Consider the following 15,849-nt stretch of genomic DNA (forward strand, 5'->3'; position numbering starts at 1 on the left):
CAATTAGCCCATCAGAAGCTTCTAAAGCCATGTCATTTTCTGGAACTTTCCAAGCTGTTTAAAGGCACAGTCAACTTAGTGTATGCAAACTTCTGACCCACTGGAATTGTGATACAGTGAATTATAACTGAAATAATCTGTCTGTAAACAATTGTTGGAAAAATGACTTGTGTCATATACAAAGTAGATGTCCTAAACGACATGCAAAAACTATAGTTTGTTAACAAGAAATTTGTGGAGTGGTTGAAAAATGAGTTTCAATGACTACAACCTAAGTGTATGTAAACTTCCGACTTCAAGTGTATATGTAAATCAAGAAGCACTTACCAGTAGTACATAACCAGGAAATGAGAAACTAGGGAATGTTGGCTTTCAGTTTACCAAGCCACAACTTATTTCTAAGTCACACATAACTGGTCAAATAAAAGTCAGCCATGTTTAATATCCATTTAATGGGAAGCATATAAATAAACCATGATTTGCAATATGACAGTATTACTACATAATTAAAAAGAGAAAACGTCAATAAATAACAACTTCCAATAAAATCCACAGTACATGTAATCATCATAAAATGTGAGTAGAGGCAGGTATGATTTAACAAGCAAAGGACAGCTGTGGTACTTAATGACATCACCCGATCAACGCCAAGTCTCCATCCCAAGTGGCACCCTATTCCCTATGTAATGGATTTTGACTAGAGCACTAATTTTGACCAGAGCACTATGGGCCTTGGTCTAAAGTAGCGCACTATATAGGGAATAGGTTGCCATTTGGGACACAAACCAAATTGAACATTAGAATGTCTGGTGGTGGGTGGGTTCTGTGGTGGCTGTAGTTACAAATGTTGACATTCCGCCAGTGTTCCCTAGCATTTTCATCAACCGTTACCAAAACAAATCACAATCCAATTCCACAGCTGGACAGGTGTCTGGGTTTCCAACAAGACCAGTAACATGTTCTGAATATAATTGTATTGTTATTATTATATGATGTGGCCACCTGGTTATGAATTCAGAGAATCCACAGCTGCAAGGTTCTGAACTCCCAACAAGACCAATGTAAAATCATGAACGTAATAATTACTGTTTTATTGTTAATCTGTGGCATGGAAGATTCAGAAGTCACACCCTGGATTCATCCCATACAGTCAGTAACCCATGTTAACCCTTCTAGCCTCCGCTGTCTCCGCTAGCCCTCCAGCCCCTCCCCCTGGTACTCACCTGAAGGAACATGTTAGAAGATGCCATTCCTCTCTCTCTCTCTCCTCTCTCATCCCTTCTCCCTTCTCCACTTTTTCCTTCTTCTCCAGTGGCAGACCATACAGCAGCTGGACCAAAGCTGTTTGGCAGATGTCTATCAGTCAGACCTCTGTCCAGAACCTTGGCCCTCTGTATATTTTGTATGGCAAGAGAGACACAGGTTGCTTCCCAAATTACACCCTATTCCCTATATAGTGAGCTACTTTTGATCAGAATCCATACAAAGTTATGCACTATATAGGTAATTGGGTGCCATTTGGGACACAGCCACAGACTCCTTGGATAACAATGACTGAATGGACCAGCTTTGTATTCCGTTTCAGCACATAGCCTGGATGCAATGAGCCTATGAACAGTGAGCTATTTGAGAGCAGGCTACTTACTGACAGATAAGCCCATTCCAAAGGCTCAGAGAACAGTGAAATAGCAGTTTGCTAATCCTTTTCAATAATAATAACAAGTCTGTAGAAAAGCATAATGTCAGGTGAAGGCATACCTTACATACTTGAAATGACACTTACCTAACCTTAACTGATCACATGTGTTTCTGCCCTTAGAACAAGATGGAATAAAGAAAACTCCAATCTGCATCCAATTTCTAAGGGTTCTCAGAGGTGGACTGCCCAAGAGTCCTATACTTCAATCCCCTCCTCTTATTTTCTTTGACATCTCTTCCCCCATTGGCTAAAGGGGAATGCCAACAGCTGACACAGTAGTGGACTCATATTCAACCTAGCAACACACACAAACAACCCCCACACAGATACACACACACGTACACAACCCACACACAACCTACATACACAACCCACATACATACACACACACAATCCACACACAAATACACACGTACACACACATAACCACACAACACACACACACACTCACACATACCCACACAACACACACACACAACAATGTGAACAGTGGACTCATATCCAAATGGATTGTTTTAGACTCCTGGCCAAAGACGCCAAAATGAATCCAAGAGTCAGTGCTCATGGCTTCCCTCTTATAAACTTTCAATGGGTAATTTGCCACACTCAATGGGACATTTGTGTCATCCTGTAAGCACAGTCCTTCCTCATTTCTGATGAGGACATGGTTAATAATAGTAGGCAACATGCTCAAATCATGGCTGAACCTGGAAACAGAACATGTGGAACAGTTTAGCTTCCGTCCCTCTCTTCGCCCCTACCTGGGCTCAAACCATCGACAACAGTCACCCTCGAAGCGTCGTTACCCATCACGCCACAAAAGCCACAGCCCTTGCAGAGTAAGGGGAACAACTACTTAAAGGTCTCAGAGTGAGTGACGCCACCGATTGAAACACTATAAGTGCGCACCACCGCTAACTAGCTAGCCATTTCACATCGGTTACACATGGATAGCAATCCCAAGTTATGGGTTGTTTTGTCTGAGGCAGAACATGAAGAACTAAGTTTACAGTCAACAAAACACTTGCAACACATATTTATACAGGCCTAGGTGTGTTAATGTAGCCTACTTTTCTGACCCTAACATAAAGAGTTGTGATGAGTATGGAAGTCCAGAGAGCACATATGAATACAAATAAAAAAGACCCTTGTTGTGTTAAGAACCACAAATTATTTTTCTCTCTTGATCACCACATAATAAAAAGTTGTGTTGTCGAGATAATGTCAGGATGCTGCCTTGTAGGCTGTTTCATAGGTAAGGCTCATTGCAGGGATTCTAATTAGCTAGCTAGCTAGTTCGCTCACAAGACTAACCAAGTTAGCTGCGTTGTTGCTTGCATGTGATTGGCTGTGGTCTTGGGAGTTGCACCGCCTGGGAGATAGGACTGCCTGTCTGGCATCGTTCAGTGCTGAGCAGTATTTGTCTGTAATAAAGCTTTTTTTTTTTTATCTATGTATGGTCACTGTACCCCAGCACATTGACTCGGCACCAGTACCCCTTGTATATAGCCTCGTTATTGTTATTTTATTGTGTTACTTTGTATTAGATTTTTTACTTTAGTTTATTAAGTAGTTCCTTAACTCTATTTATTGAACTGCATCGTTGGCTAAGGGCTTGTACGTAAACATTTCACTGTAAGGTCTACACTTGTTGTATTCGGAGCATGTGACAAATAAAATGTGGTTTTATTTTTTGTGGGGAAAATGTATTCTGATTGGCTGGACCGCCCCCCCCCCCCCCCCCCCCCCCCCCAAGCACACCCATGGCTGCACCCCTCCCCAGTCATGTGAAATCCATAGATTAGGGCTTAATGTATTTATTTTAATTGACTGATTTACTTCTATGAACTGTAACTCAGTAAACTCTTTGAAATTGTTGCATTTTGCGTTTTAATTTTGTTCAGTATAATTTGTGCAACACTTTTCCACCAAAACATGTTATAAGCATGTAGCCTAATGTTACCATGCACTTGTCTACAGATGATAATGTGTTAAATAGGCTACTAACCTGTCCGCCACCATGGCAAGTTTGGATAGTTGTCACACATAGCAAAAGCAAACTGCTGCGCAGCACTGATAGTTCCATGACTTTAAATCCAACTGAATTGATGTTGGATGATGTCCGAGTTTTTCTCCAAATAGTGGAATTTTAGTCAGGTGTTTAAATAATAGAAAACCAACGAAATCCACTCCGATTTCCGACGCTCCTCTGCAGAGTTTGCTCAACTGAACTTGCAGTTGGTGGACTCAGGATGGAATGGAAGACCCTGCTCATCAGAAGCGCGTTGTGGTGCAGAGCGACCGTTGGGATGCGGTGCCGTGCGCTTTTAGATGGGCTATGATGATAGTGAACATACATCTACTACCTAACCCTAATTGACGACTCCTAGACTTTGAAAAGCGATTAAATGGATAATGAAAGAATAATCCCTGCCACCGCTCGACAACACATTTGCGTCACTCTCTCCAATGTTCTGTCCTTCTCATAGGCTGTGACGCGATCCCCAGACTCAAACGGCAGAATAGAGCAGGCAACTATCTTTGAGTTCATGGGGTGGAACAAAACTATTGCTATGGGAGTTCTTATGACTGGGGAGCTATTATTATACAGTGACAGCGATCAATTTACAGCAAGTCATTGCAGAAGTTGATTAGTGAGTTTGTAAACTTTATTTGCGCGTAAAGGGGGTGCTTTGCCATTTAGCCTTATTTTATTATTTTCATTAGGCCAAATCAACTCCCCATTATTAATATATGCTGCAATGCCTTTGTCCCGTTACATTAATTCCTAGGAAAACATCAAGGGAGTGGAGCAGGTATACGCCAAACATAAACATATTACTGCGCAATAACGCATTCATAGCCTAATAATGCATTCAGCTAAATTATTGTTTTGTTATACCCCAGAAACCTAGCAAACTGGTTTGGTTGAACAGCATAACATTTAGTCTAGAACCTGCATGAAACTGCTCGAATCTGTTTATGGTCAAATTCACTTTTGAGTTTGGTTGAAGCGACACCCGCTGGTGGTACCTAGAACAACCATTCTAGTGCGCGAATATACCTACATTGCCGCACCACCTTCTCCCACCAGCCCCGCTCACCTCTCTCAATTGAATTGAATTGAATTTTACTTCATTGACCTTTAAGTCTACATATCGATTTATCTTAGACGTTATATTTTCTTCTTCCTTGGTTATTTTCTACAGACCTGTTTCAGTTGAGATATGCACCTGTTTCAGTTGAGATTATGAACCTGTTTCAGTTGAGATTATGCATTTAAAACTCCAATTGTTGTTTACTAATGGGAGACTCAAAATGTGCGTGAATCGTGCAGTCCCAAACCATCTTAAATATCCTCTCTCTTTCCCAGCACCACTCCCCTTCCAGTAGCTCCAGTTCTGACTGCTATAACTCCTCTCTGGAGAGACCGAAGAGACCAGAGAGAGACAGGCCCAAGAACAAGAAGAACCAAAATAGGCCACACCGTGGTGACTACAATGGCCAGTCAGCTCAGGTAAATATTTCTCAGGTAAATATTATTTGCTAACATTTATACACATTACAGTTCATAAGCATTTAGAACATTTATAATATAAAAAATGTATGAGTATTCAAATCAAATCAAAATCAAATCAAATGTATTACATAGCCCTTCGTACATCAGCTGATATCTCAAAGTGCTGTACAGAAACCCAGCCTAAAACCCCAAACAGTAAGCAATGCAGGTGTAGAAGCACGGTGGCTAGGAAAAACTCCCTAGAAAGGCCAAAACCTAGGAAGAAACCTAGAGAGGAATCAGGCTATGAGGGGTGGCCAGTCCTCTTCTGGCTGTGCCGGGTGGAGATTATAACAGAACATGGCCAAGATGTTCAAATGTTCATAAATGTCCAGCATGGTCAAATAATATTAATCACAGTAGTTGTCGAGGGTGCAGCAAGTCAGCACCTCAGGAGTAAATGTCAGTTGGCTTTTCATAACCGATCGTTAAGAGTATCTCTACCACTCCTGCTGTCTCTAGAGAGTTGAAAACAGCAGGTCTGGGACAGGTAGCACGTCCGGTGAACATGTCAGGGTTCCACAGCCGCAGGCAGAACAGTTGAAACTGGTGCAGCAGCACGGCCAGGTGGACTGGGGACAGCAAGGAGTCATCATGCCAGGTAGTCCTGAGGCATGGTCCTGGGCTCAGGTCCTCCGAGAGAGAGAAAGAAAGAGAGAAAGAGAGAATTAGATAGAGCATACTTAAATTCACACAGGACACCAGATAAGACAGGAGAAGTACTCCAGATATAACAAACTAACCCCGACACATAAACTACTGCAGCATAAATACTGGAGGCTGAGACAGGAGGGGTCAGGAGACACTGTGGCCCCATCCGAGGACACCCCCGGACAGGGCCAAACAGGAAGGATATAACCCCATCCACTTTGCCAAAGCACAGCCACCACACCACTAGAGGGATATCTTTAACCACCAACTTACCATCCTGAGAGAAGGCCGAGTACAGCCCACAAAGATCTCCGCCACGGCACAACCCAAGGGGGGGCGCCAACCCAGACAGGAAGATCACATCAGTGACTCAACCCACTCAAGTGACGCACCCCTCCTAGGGACGGCATGAAAGAGCACCAGTAAGCCAGTGACTCAGACCCTGTAATAGGGTTAGAGGCAGAGAATCCCAGTGGAGAGAGGGGAACTGGCCAGGCAGAGTCCGGCCAGGCAGAGATTAAAAGTTCATAATCATTTACATCTATTATATTACAAGTATTTATAGGCATGTGCAGTACCTTCAGAAAGTGTTCATACCCCTTGACTTATTCCACATTTTTTGGTGTTACATACTTAATTCAACATAAATTCAAAAGCAGCAGCTACTCTTCCTTGGGTCCATCAAAATGAATGCAGTTTATACAATTTTTAAAACATAACAATACATTCACAGATTTCACAACACGCTGTGTGCCCTCAGGCCCCTACTCCACCACTACCACATATCTACAGTACTAAATCTATGGATATGTAGAGTGCGTATGTTATTGTGTGTGTGTGTCTGCCAATGTTTGTGCTGCTTCACAGTCCCCGCTGTTCCATAAGGTGTTTTTTTTATTTGTTTTTAAATCAAATTTTACTGCTTGCATCAGTTACTTGATGTGGAATAGAGTTCCATGTAGTCATGGCTCTATGTAGTACTGTGTGGCTCCCATAGTCTGTTCTGGACTTGGGGACTGTGAAGAGACCTCTTTGTGGCATGTCTTGTGGGATATGTATGGGTGTCTGAGCTGTGTTTCTAAACTACTGTCACACAGCTCGGACACCCATGCATACCCCACAAGACATGCCACAAAGAGGTCTCTTCACAGTCCCTCAACATGTACCTCTCATAAATAAAATGTGTGATGAAGTCAATTCCTCCTCCCCTTTCAGCCAAGAGAGATTGACATGCTAAAATTAATATTAGCTCTCTGTGTACATCCAAGGGACAGCCATGCTGCCCTGTTCTGAGACAATTGCAATTTTCCTTTTTTGTTACACCTAACCACAAGACAGAAAAGTAGTCAAGGTGCGACAAGACTAGGTCCTGTAGGACCTGCCTTGCTGATAGTGTTGTTAAGAAGGCAGAGCAGCGCTTTATTATAGACAGACTTCTCCCCATCTTAGTTACTCCTGCATCAATATGTTTTGACCATGACAGTTTACAATCTAGTGTTACTCCAGTTACTGTTCAATTTCCACATTATTTATTACAAGATTTTTGTCGCTCTTTGTTGAGCGTTGATTTTTGCCACTCTTTGTTGAGTGTTGATTTTTGCCGCTTTTTGTTGAGTGCTGATTTTTGCCACTCTTTGTTGAGTGTTGATTTTTGCCGCTCTTTGTTGAGTGTTGATTTTTGCCGCTCTTTGTTGAGTGTTGATTTTTGCCGCTCTTTGTTGAGCGTTGATTTTTGCCGCTCTTTGTTGAGCGTTGATTTTTGCCGCTCTTTGTTGAGTGTTGATTTTTGCCGCTCTTTGTTGAGTGTTGATTTTTGCCGCTCTTTGTTGAGTGTTGATTTTTGCCGCTTTTTGTTGAGTGTTGATTTTTGCCGCTCTTTGTTGAGTGTTGATTTTTGCCGCTCTTTGTTGAGCGTTGATTTTTGCCGCTCTTTGTTGAGTGTTGATTTTTGCCGCTCTTTGTTGAGTGTTGATTTTTGCCGCTCTTTGTTGAGTGTTGATTTTTGCCGCTTTTTGTTGAGTGTTGATTTTTGCCGCTCTTTGTTGAGTGTTGATTTTTGCCGCTCTTTGTTGAGTGTTGATTTTTGCCGCTCTTTGTTGAGTGTTGATTTTTGCCGCTCTTTGTTGAGTGTTGATTTTTGCCGCTTTTTGTTGAGTGTTGATTTTTGCCGCTCTTTGTTGAGTGTTGATTTTTGCCGCTTTTTGTTGAGTGTTGATTTTTGCCACTCTTTGTTGAGTGTTGATTTTTGCCGCTCTTTGTTGAGTGTTGATTTTTGCCGCTCTTTGTTGAGTGTTGATTTTTGCCGCTCTTTGTTGAGTGTTGATTTTTGCCGCTCTTTGTTGAGTGTTGATTTTTGCCGCTCTTTGTTGAGTGTTGATTTTTGCCGCTCTTTGTTGAGTGTTGATTTTTGCCGCTCTTTGTTGAGCGTTGCAGTCATTTCAGTTGCTGTAGTAGCTGACATGTATAGTCTTGAGTCGTCCACATACATAGAAACTCTGGTTTTACTCAAATTCAGTGGCATGTCGTTAGTAAAAATGTTAAAAAGCAAGGGGCCTGTCACTCCCTGACCTTAGAGATCCTTTTTTTTGTTGGTTAGATCAGGGTGTGACTCGGGTGGGAAAGTCTGTTTTCTATTTATTGGTTTTTGGCCGTGTGTGGTTCCCAATCAGAGGCAGCTGTCTATCGTTGTCTCTGATTGGGGATCACATATAAATTGTCATTTTACTTTTGGGTTTTGTGGGATCTTGTTTTCTGTTTAGTGTCTGTACCTGACAGAACTGTGTGCTTTCGTTTTCACGTTTGTTATTTTGTTTGAGAGTTTTTTTTAAATAAAAATCATGAACACTTTCCACGCTGCGCTTTGGTCCACTCCTTTTGACGAGAGCCGTTACAGGGCCAAAACAGCTACCCTGGGGAATTCCTGATTCTAACTGGATTATATTTGAGAGGCTTCCATTAAAGAACACCCTATGTGTTCTGTTAGACAAGTAACTCTTTATCCACATTATAGCAGGGGGTGTAAAGCCATAACACAAGTTTTTCCAGCAGCAGACTTTGATTGATAATGTTAAAGCTGCACTGAAGTCTAACAAGACTGCCCCCACAATCATTTTATCATAAATTTCTCTCAGCCAATCATCAGGTATTTGTGTAAGTGCTGTGCTTGTTGAGTGTCCTTCCCTATAAGCATGCTGAAATTCTGTTGTCAATTTGGTTACTGTGAAATAGCATCTGGTCAAATACAATTTTTTCCAGAAGTTTACTATGGGTTGGTAACAGGCTGATTGGTCGGCTATTTGGGCCAGTTTAACCGAAGTGAAATGGCTAGCTAGTTAGCGGTGGTGCGCGCTAATAGCGTTTCAATCGGTGACGTCACTCACTCTGAGAACTTGAAGTAGTTGTTCCCCTTGCTATGCAAAGGCTTTTGTGGAGCGAGGGGTAACGATGCTTCGATGGTGCTTGATGTCGATGTGTGCAGAGAGTCCCTGGTTCAAGCCCAGGTAGGGGCGAGGAGAGGGACAGAAGCTAAACTGTTATACCAGTAAAGGGGGCTTTACTATTCTTGGGTAGCGGAATGACTCTAGCTTCCCTCCAGGCCTGAGGGCACACACTCTCTAGTAGGCTTAAATTGAATATGTGGCAAATAGGAGTGGCATTATTGTCTGCTATTATCCTCAGTAATTTTCCATCCAGATTGTCAGACCCCAGTGGCTTGTCATTGTTGATAGACAACAATACTTTTTTCATCTTTTCCACACTGACTTTACAGAATTTAAAAGTACACTTCTTGTCTTTCATAATTTGGTCCGATATACTTGGATGTGTAGTGTCAACGCGCGTTTGTTGCTGGCATGTCATCCTTAAGTTTGCTTATCTTACCGATGAAAAGTCATTAAAGTAGTTTGCAATATCAGTGGGCTTTTTCATGAATGAGCCATCTGATTCAATGAATGAAGCCGAGTTGGCTTTTTCCCCAAAAATGTAATTTAAGGTGCCCCAAAGCTTTTTACTATAATTCTTTATGTCATTTAACTTTGTTTCATAGTGTAGTTTATTTTTTATTAAGTTTAGTCACATGATTTCTTAATTTGCAGTACGTTTGCCAATCAGTTGGACTTAATTGCCTACCTTTTGCCCCATCCCTCTCAACCATACAATTGTTCAATTCCTCATCAATCCAAGGGGATTTAACAGTTTTTACAGTCATTTTCTAAATGGGTGTATGCTTATTAGTAACTGAAATATTTAGTTTCATAAATGCAAATATTCTTTACATCATCAACATATGAATCACCACAAAACTTATTGTATGGCCTCTTATACACTATATTAAGCCCAGCCTTTGGAACTTTGTTCTTTTTTTAGATATGGCTATTATATTGTGATCACTACATCCTATGGATTGAGATACTGCTTTAAAGCAAATATCTGCAGCGTTAGTAAAGATGTGATCAAGATGTGATTAAGTTAGATGGGGAGCGGTGGTGAACAGCAATCTTCAAGTCTTTCCACATATTCTCAATGGGATTCAAGTCCACTCACAGACTTTTACATTCTTGTTCTTAAGCCATTTCAGCGTCGCTTTGGCTGTATACTTGGGGTCATTGTCCTGTTGGAGCGTAAATATTTATGGGTATTATGTGTAGATGGGTGAGAAAAATTAATATATTTAATACATTTTGAATTCAGGCTGTAGCACAACAAAATATGGAATAAGTCCAGGGGTATGCATGGTTAGTTTTAGCAGAATGTACACAAACCATAAGCAAAACCTTTTCAATAATAACATTACTGTCTCTTCTGACTGACCCAGCATGGGTGTGATGCTTCAACCGGTGGTCATGGCAACCCACAGAGGTCAGAGAGGTCAGCAGGCCAACACAGGAGCGGTAGCGGTGACTATGACAAGTACAGCGACTACAGCAAAGACAAGTATAACTATTATGACGAGGAGGAGATGTGGCAGGTGAAAGACTCTACTTCTCCCAGCCAAGGCCTGGACAGGGTACACAGTTCCAAGGACCAGATGAAGAGAGGTGGCATGAAGGTCATGTAGAAACAACAACAGTGTATGTATGGACTATATGGATTTCGTGTTGAAGGGTCTTGTCGAATGGTATTCAAGTTTGTCAAGGTTAACAGTCTAGTGGCTATAGTAGTGTAAAGTGTGTGTCCATTTTGGATTTCACCTCTGACAAATGTGTTTTTTATTTTATTTTATAAATGTTTTACAAAGATCTACGTATTAGATCCTATTGTTCTGACTTTTAATGGTTGTTGTGGTCAGTGGTGGGGGGGCAAGATGATGAGGAGTGGGAGGAAGGGGGCGGGGCAACATGCTCAACAAGAAGCAGATGCAGCAGATGAAAGGCAACAAAAACTGAGGGCGTGGTCATGGGAGAGGAGGGGCCAAGCAGGCCAGGAAGGGGATGAAGCATGTAAGGAACAAAGATGGCGTCCTAAAATGGCTTCGTAAGTTTTTTTCCAAGAGGAACCTTGGATCTTCTCCAATGCAGTTTGAGAAAGTGATGAGGAGAGAAGATGAGAAGAATCTAGGAAGGATTAATTGAGAAAGAACGCTAGAATGTACCTCGGTTTAGAGTTCAGACCAATCCATTTTTGTCAGTTTGGTGACCTTTCCAATAGGAAAGAAATTAAGGGCCCTCCTGGTGGTTTTCAGAAGAAACGTCAGGGAAAAGATTCCCTTTGGTTGTCTTATCCAATAGGAGGGACAGAGGAAGGGTCCTGGGGGTTTTCAGGAGAAGCATCCCATCATGACCAATGAGTTCATCAACCAATACACACTGGAGCACAACAGGAGATACATCTGTAAATACTTCCTGGAGGGGCGATGCATTAAGGTAAGACAAGTCAAGTCAGCACCTCTGCGATGAATGTAACAACATAAATGGAAAAAAACAGAAATGTAGATTACAATACCTAAGGTCTTCAAGTAAAATATATTATGATGCACTCATAATTCAATAAGCCTTGTCACAAGTATCTATGGACTGCTTATATTGTGTTAGTATCATGACAGTGCAGATTAAATAAATTCACTTTTAATGCTGTTATTTTGATTTGCTTTTAAAAACAGTCTTGTATTCTATCTCTATCTCTCACACCTCATACTCACCCTCAAACTGTCTTTTCTGTTTCCTCAGGAGGACCCGTGTAAGTTCAAACTCGAGCTGGTTACACTAGCCTCTTGAGGGTTTACACTTATCTGATCATGATGAAAGGAGATTCATTTGTTGACTTCCCTAATGTCTTTAGTCATGATGACTCAAGGGGTCAGTAGATGGCCATCAGATATATGGACTAGGTTAAAGATGGAAACAAATGTCTTTATAAACCACTGTGTAATATGTGTGTTATAGTATGTGAGATTAGTAGGTGATGTCCTTCATAGATATGCAATGTAGCATGTGTAAAAATATTAGAATAAGAAAAAATTTGTCTACACAATGTGGAAATTTGTCTTTGGGTTCAGCACATAAAAACAGACAATTGTAATAAACGTACTCCTGCATACGTGTCCTTGTCCTTGACTTGTGGGTGTATGTGAATATCCCAGGAAGTTCTTTTAAGTGTTATCAGGGAGACAACTGTACATTCTCCTACGATCCTTTGAATGTCATGACCAAAGACCTGCTTGATAAGGTAAGAAAAAGTTGATCAGAAACTTCACAAACTGAAATAATCTCGGTCTAAACGTTCTGCATCTACATGTAGTGGATGTGCCTGGATAGAAACTGTGACATAACAGCAACATCAGTAGTCAGTAGTCTAAACAGTAGTTAACAAGTCACTAGGTCTCTACCCACAGCCACAAAGTGAAAGTATTTCTTTTGCATCAGATTGTTTGGTTCATTATGGGCTGGTTTCACAGACGGGGCTGAGATTAAGCCAGGAGTAGGCCTTATTAGGACATTTAAGTAGCTTTTATAAACGTGGCTTAAATTTGGCTTAGTCGGAGACTATGGAGTCCTAGAGTAATTTAAGTAAGCCTAAATGAGAACACCTGGGATAAGCCTGATTAGGTTAAGTATGAGCACATGCTGTTGGTCTAATGGTGCTCATAAAAACCCGGAATGGAATAGAAAACACAGTGACTGGTGTGAATCTTGAGACAAAACAATGGCAGAGGCAGAAATAATAAGTTCAAAAAACTACAGTGAGTATGAAGAAATGCTACTAAAACAAATGTTGTCAAACCATCCAGTTATTGAAAGTAAGAACCATATTACAGCTACAGAGCAGAAGAAAAGGAGTGGTTGGGCTGCAATTTGCAATGAATTCAATGCAAATGAAAATGTAACCACAAGAGGAGCACAACAACTTCAGGTGAGATATCTTCATTTATCAGTATTTCACATTTCTCATATTCATGTGACATCACTTATATTGAATGAAATCTGCCCTTATAGACTCTGTGGAAGAACCTTAAACTGGCTTTAAAAGAGAGAATGCAGAGATCAGATGAGAGGGATTTACTGCTGGTGGTGGACCACCAAAAAAAGACAAAACTGATGAATTGAGGGGGGGGGGGGGGGGTGTGTACTGTCACGTCTGCTCCCGCTCTTCTGTGCTTCTACACCTGCATTGCTTGCTGTTTGGGGTTTTGGGCTGGGTTTCTGTACAGCACTTTGAGATATCAGCTGATGTAAGAAGGGCTATATAAATCCATTTGATTTGATTCCTTCCCCCTGGCGCTTGAGGGCGCCAGGTTGTCCTGCATCACGCACTCCTGCCATCCATCACGCACTCCTGCCATCCATCACGCACTCCTGCCATCCATCACGCACACCTGCCTTCCCTCATCACGCGCATCAGCGTTATTGGACTCACCTGGACTCACTTATCACCTGTTAATTTCCTCCCCTATATTGGTCTGTTCCCCGCTGCAGCATTGTATTGTTTTTGTCTTTAGTATTAGTTAGCTGACGCTGTTCCTGTCTCATTCTATGTCCATCTTTATTAAATGTTTTACTCCCCGTACCTGCTGTGTCTCTCCAGCGTCATGTGACAGAGAAGATCCTGCCACCACCTTTCAGCAGAGAACAAAAAGATGACCATGCATGAAAAATTAGCCAGATAATTTAATGAGCATAAAATAAAATATCTGAAGGAAGAACATGAAATCAGAATTCTACAGGCTGAATTGGATATGAAGTTGGAAGAGAGGTATGATCCAAAAAATATACAGTAATGAGACAATTGTGATTAGCAGCCATGGTGAACAATATATGTAAAAAATTAATGATTTGTCATTTGGATATTAATGAGTGAGAATTTTAATCACAAAGAACATTTTAAACCAGCCTTGGTTTAGTCACTCATTACATTTTGATGCACACTATTTTAATTTTGTACAGAACAAACATTATCAAAGCAAAAATTTGCCATAATGAATACATTTCATATTTAAATGTAACTTATCTAGTTGAAGTGCTGCAATGTGAAAGCATCTCTGTGTGCAAGTCCTTGTTGGTCATTGCCTGCCTCAGCTGTGGGCACATCTGCTTGATCCTGATCTTCCATTGGAGGACAGCAATGGTGCTTCAGGTAGTTGTGCAGCACAGCTGTAGCAATGATCACCATGCAGCATCTTCTTGGCTTGAAACAAAGTGTATTGCATAAACACTGGAATCGATTTGTCCTTACTCCAAACATACGCTCTACCATCCCTCTCATTGTATATGAGCTCTGTTGTATCTTTGCTGCTCAGCTGTCGTGAGATTTATGTATGGAGTGAATAAAAAGTTACTCTGAACATATTCACTGTCACCAAGTTGTAGTCCACTATGTTGTCCTCTCTGAAACTGAGCACACAATGAAGAGTTGAGAAAAATCCTTGAATCATGAGTTGCACCTTTCCAAAGGGCAACAATGTTTGAAACCTCTAAATTAGGAGTGCATACACCCTGAACATTGATGGAAAACCAGTTCTTACGGTTCCTGTACTCCTCAGCATCAGGAGTTGATGGACACTTGATGGGAACATGACATCCATCTATACAGCCAATCCCTCCTGGGAAGTGACCATATTCATAGAATTACACTCTATAGTTGGCTTGGCCAGCAGCATCAGGAAACTTGATGTAAAGACTCCTCAGTTCACAAATAGCCCTGCAGACTTTATAGTTGGCTTGGCCAGCAGCATCAGGAAACTTGATGTAAAGCCTCCTCAGTTCACAAAATGGCCCCCTGCAGACTCTATAGTTGGCTTGGCCAGCAGCATCAGGAAACTTGATGTAAAGACTCCTCAGTTCACAAATAGCCCTGCAGACTTTGAACTATTCTACACACAGTTGCTTCACTGGCACCACACAAATCACCAGTTTCACGATGAAAGATTCCAAATGCCAAAAACCTCAAAGTGATCAGAACTTGGAGAGAATTGGCCTTTGTCTTTGAGACAGAGAGGAAAGTCTAGGCTCAAGCAAAGATATTATCTCCAATGCATTTTCTTTGTACTGTACATACGAAAGCGGTCTCAAAGCTATTTCATCAAAGTAATTTAATGGATTACTCCTAACCACAAGTACTCGTCTGGCTGGCCTCTTGTCTTCATTTAGATATTCCAAATAGTCCATGCTCCCTCACAAACAGCATTAAGCAGAAATTAAACCTGCCTCTTTGAAGGATTCATTTCAGCTACAATTTAGTCTGATCCTCCCTCTTGCAATCGGCTTTGTTTAGAACAAGCTAAGTCTACGACTATTTTAAGATAACTCAAAGCTATTTGCACAGACTTAAGACAGTTCAAACAGGAATTTTAGTCTGGGACTAGGCTTAAGCCTTGTCTGTGAAACCGGCCCTTTGTGTCCTATGAATCGTCTTCAGATCATTAACACGGAGGAAGAGATTGCCTATGAAGATGAGATGGCATTGGAGGACTTGAGGAAACAGGGGCTCGCCCCCCTGCCTAAACCCC

At 41.4% G+C, this 15,849-nt stretch overlaps 1 protein-coding gene across 6 annotated transcripts in view; it reads right to left on the reverse strand.

Annotated features, from left to right (window-relative positions):
• The window catches only part of LOC110503005 (fibulin-7), a 30,945-nt gene extending 26,671 nt beyond the window's left edge, over nt 1-4,274 (reverse strand). For 2 of the 6 annotated variants that reach the window (XM_090217554.1, XM_021581369.3), the window contains exons 1-2: nt 3,708-4,248; nt 1,224-1,391 (exon numbers count right to left, since the gene is read on the reverse strand). In XM_090217554.1, the coding sequence (XP_090073680.1) occupies nt 1,224-1,391; nt 3,708-3,785 (246 nt within the window). In that variant the 5' untranslated portion in view covers nt 3,786-4,248. Of the gene's footprint in view, nt 1-1,223; nt 1,392-1,783; nt 1,879-3,707 lie in introns of those variants that run through there. The other 4 variants (XM_090217556.1, XM_036960867.2, XM_090217555.1 and 1 more) reach the window with 3 other exon arrangements.
• Between the last annotated feature and the right edge of the window lie 11,575 nt (nt 4,275-15,849).

This window comes from Oncorhynchus mykiss, chromosome 23 (genome assembly GCF_057628025.1).
Source record: "Oncorhynchus mykiss isolate SJ-2025 chromosome 23, ASM5762802v1, whole genome shotgun sequence".
NCBI lineage: Eukaryota > Metazoa > Chordata > Actinopteri > Salmoniformes > Salmonidae > Oncorhynchus > Oncorhynchus mykiss.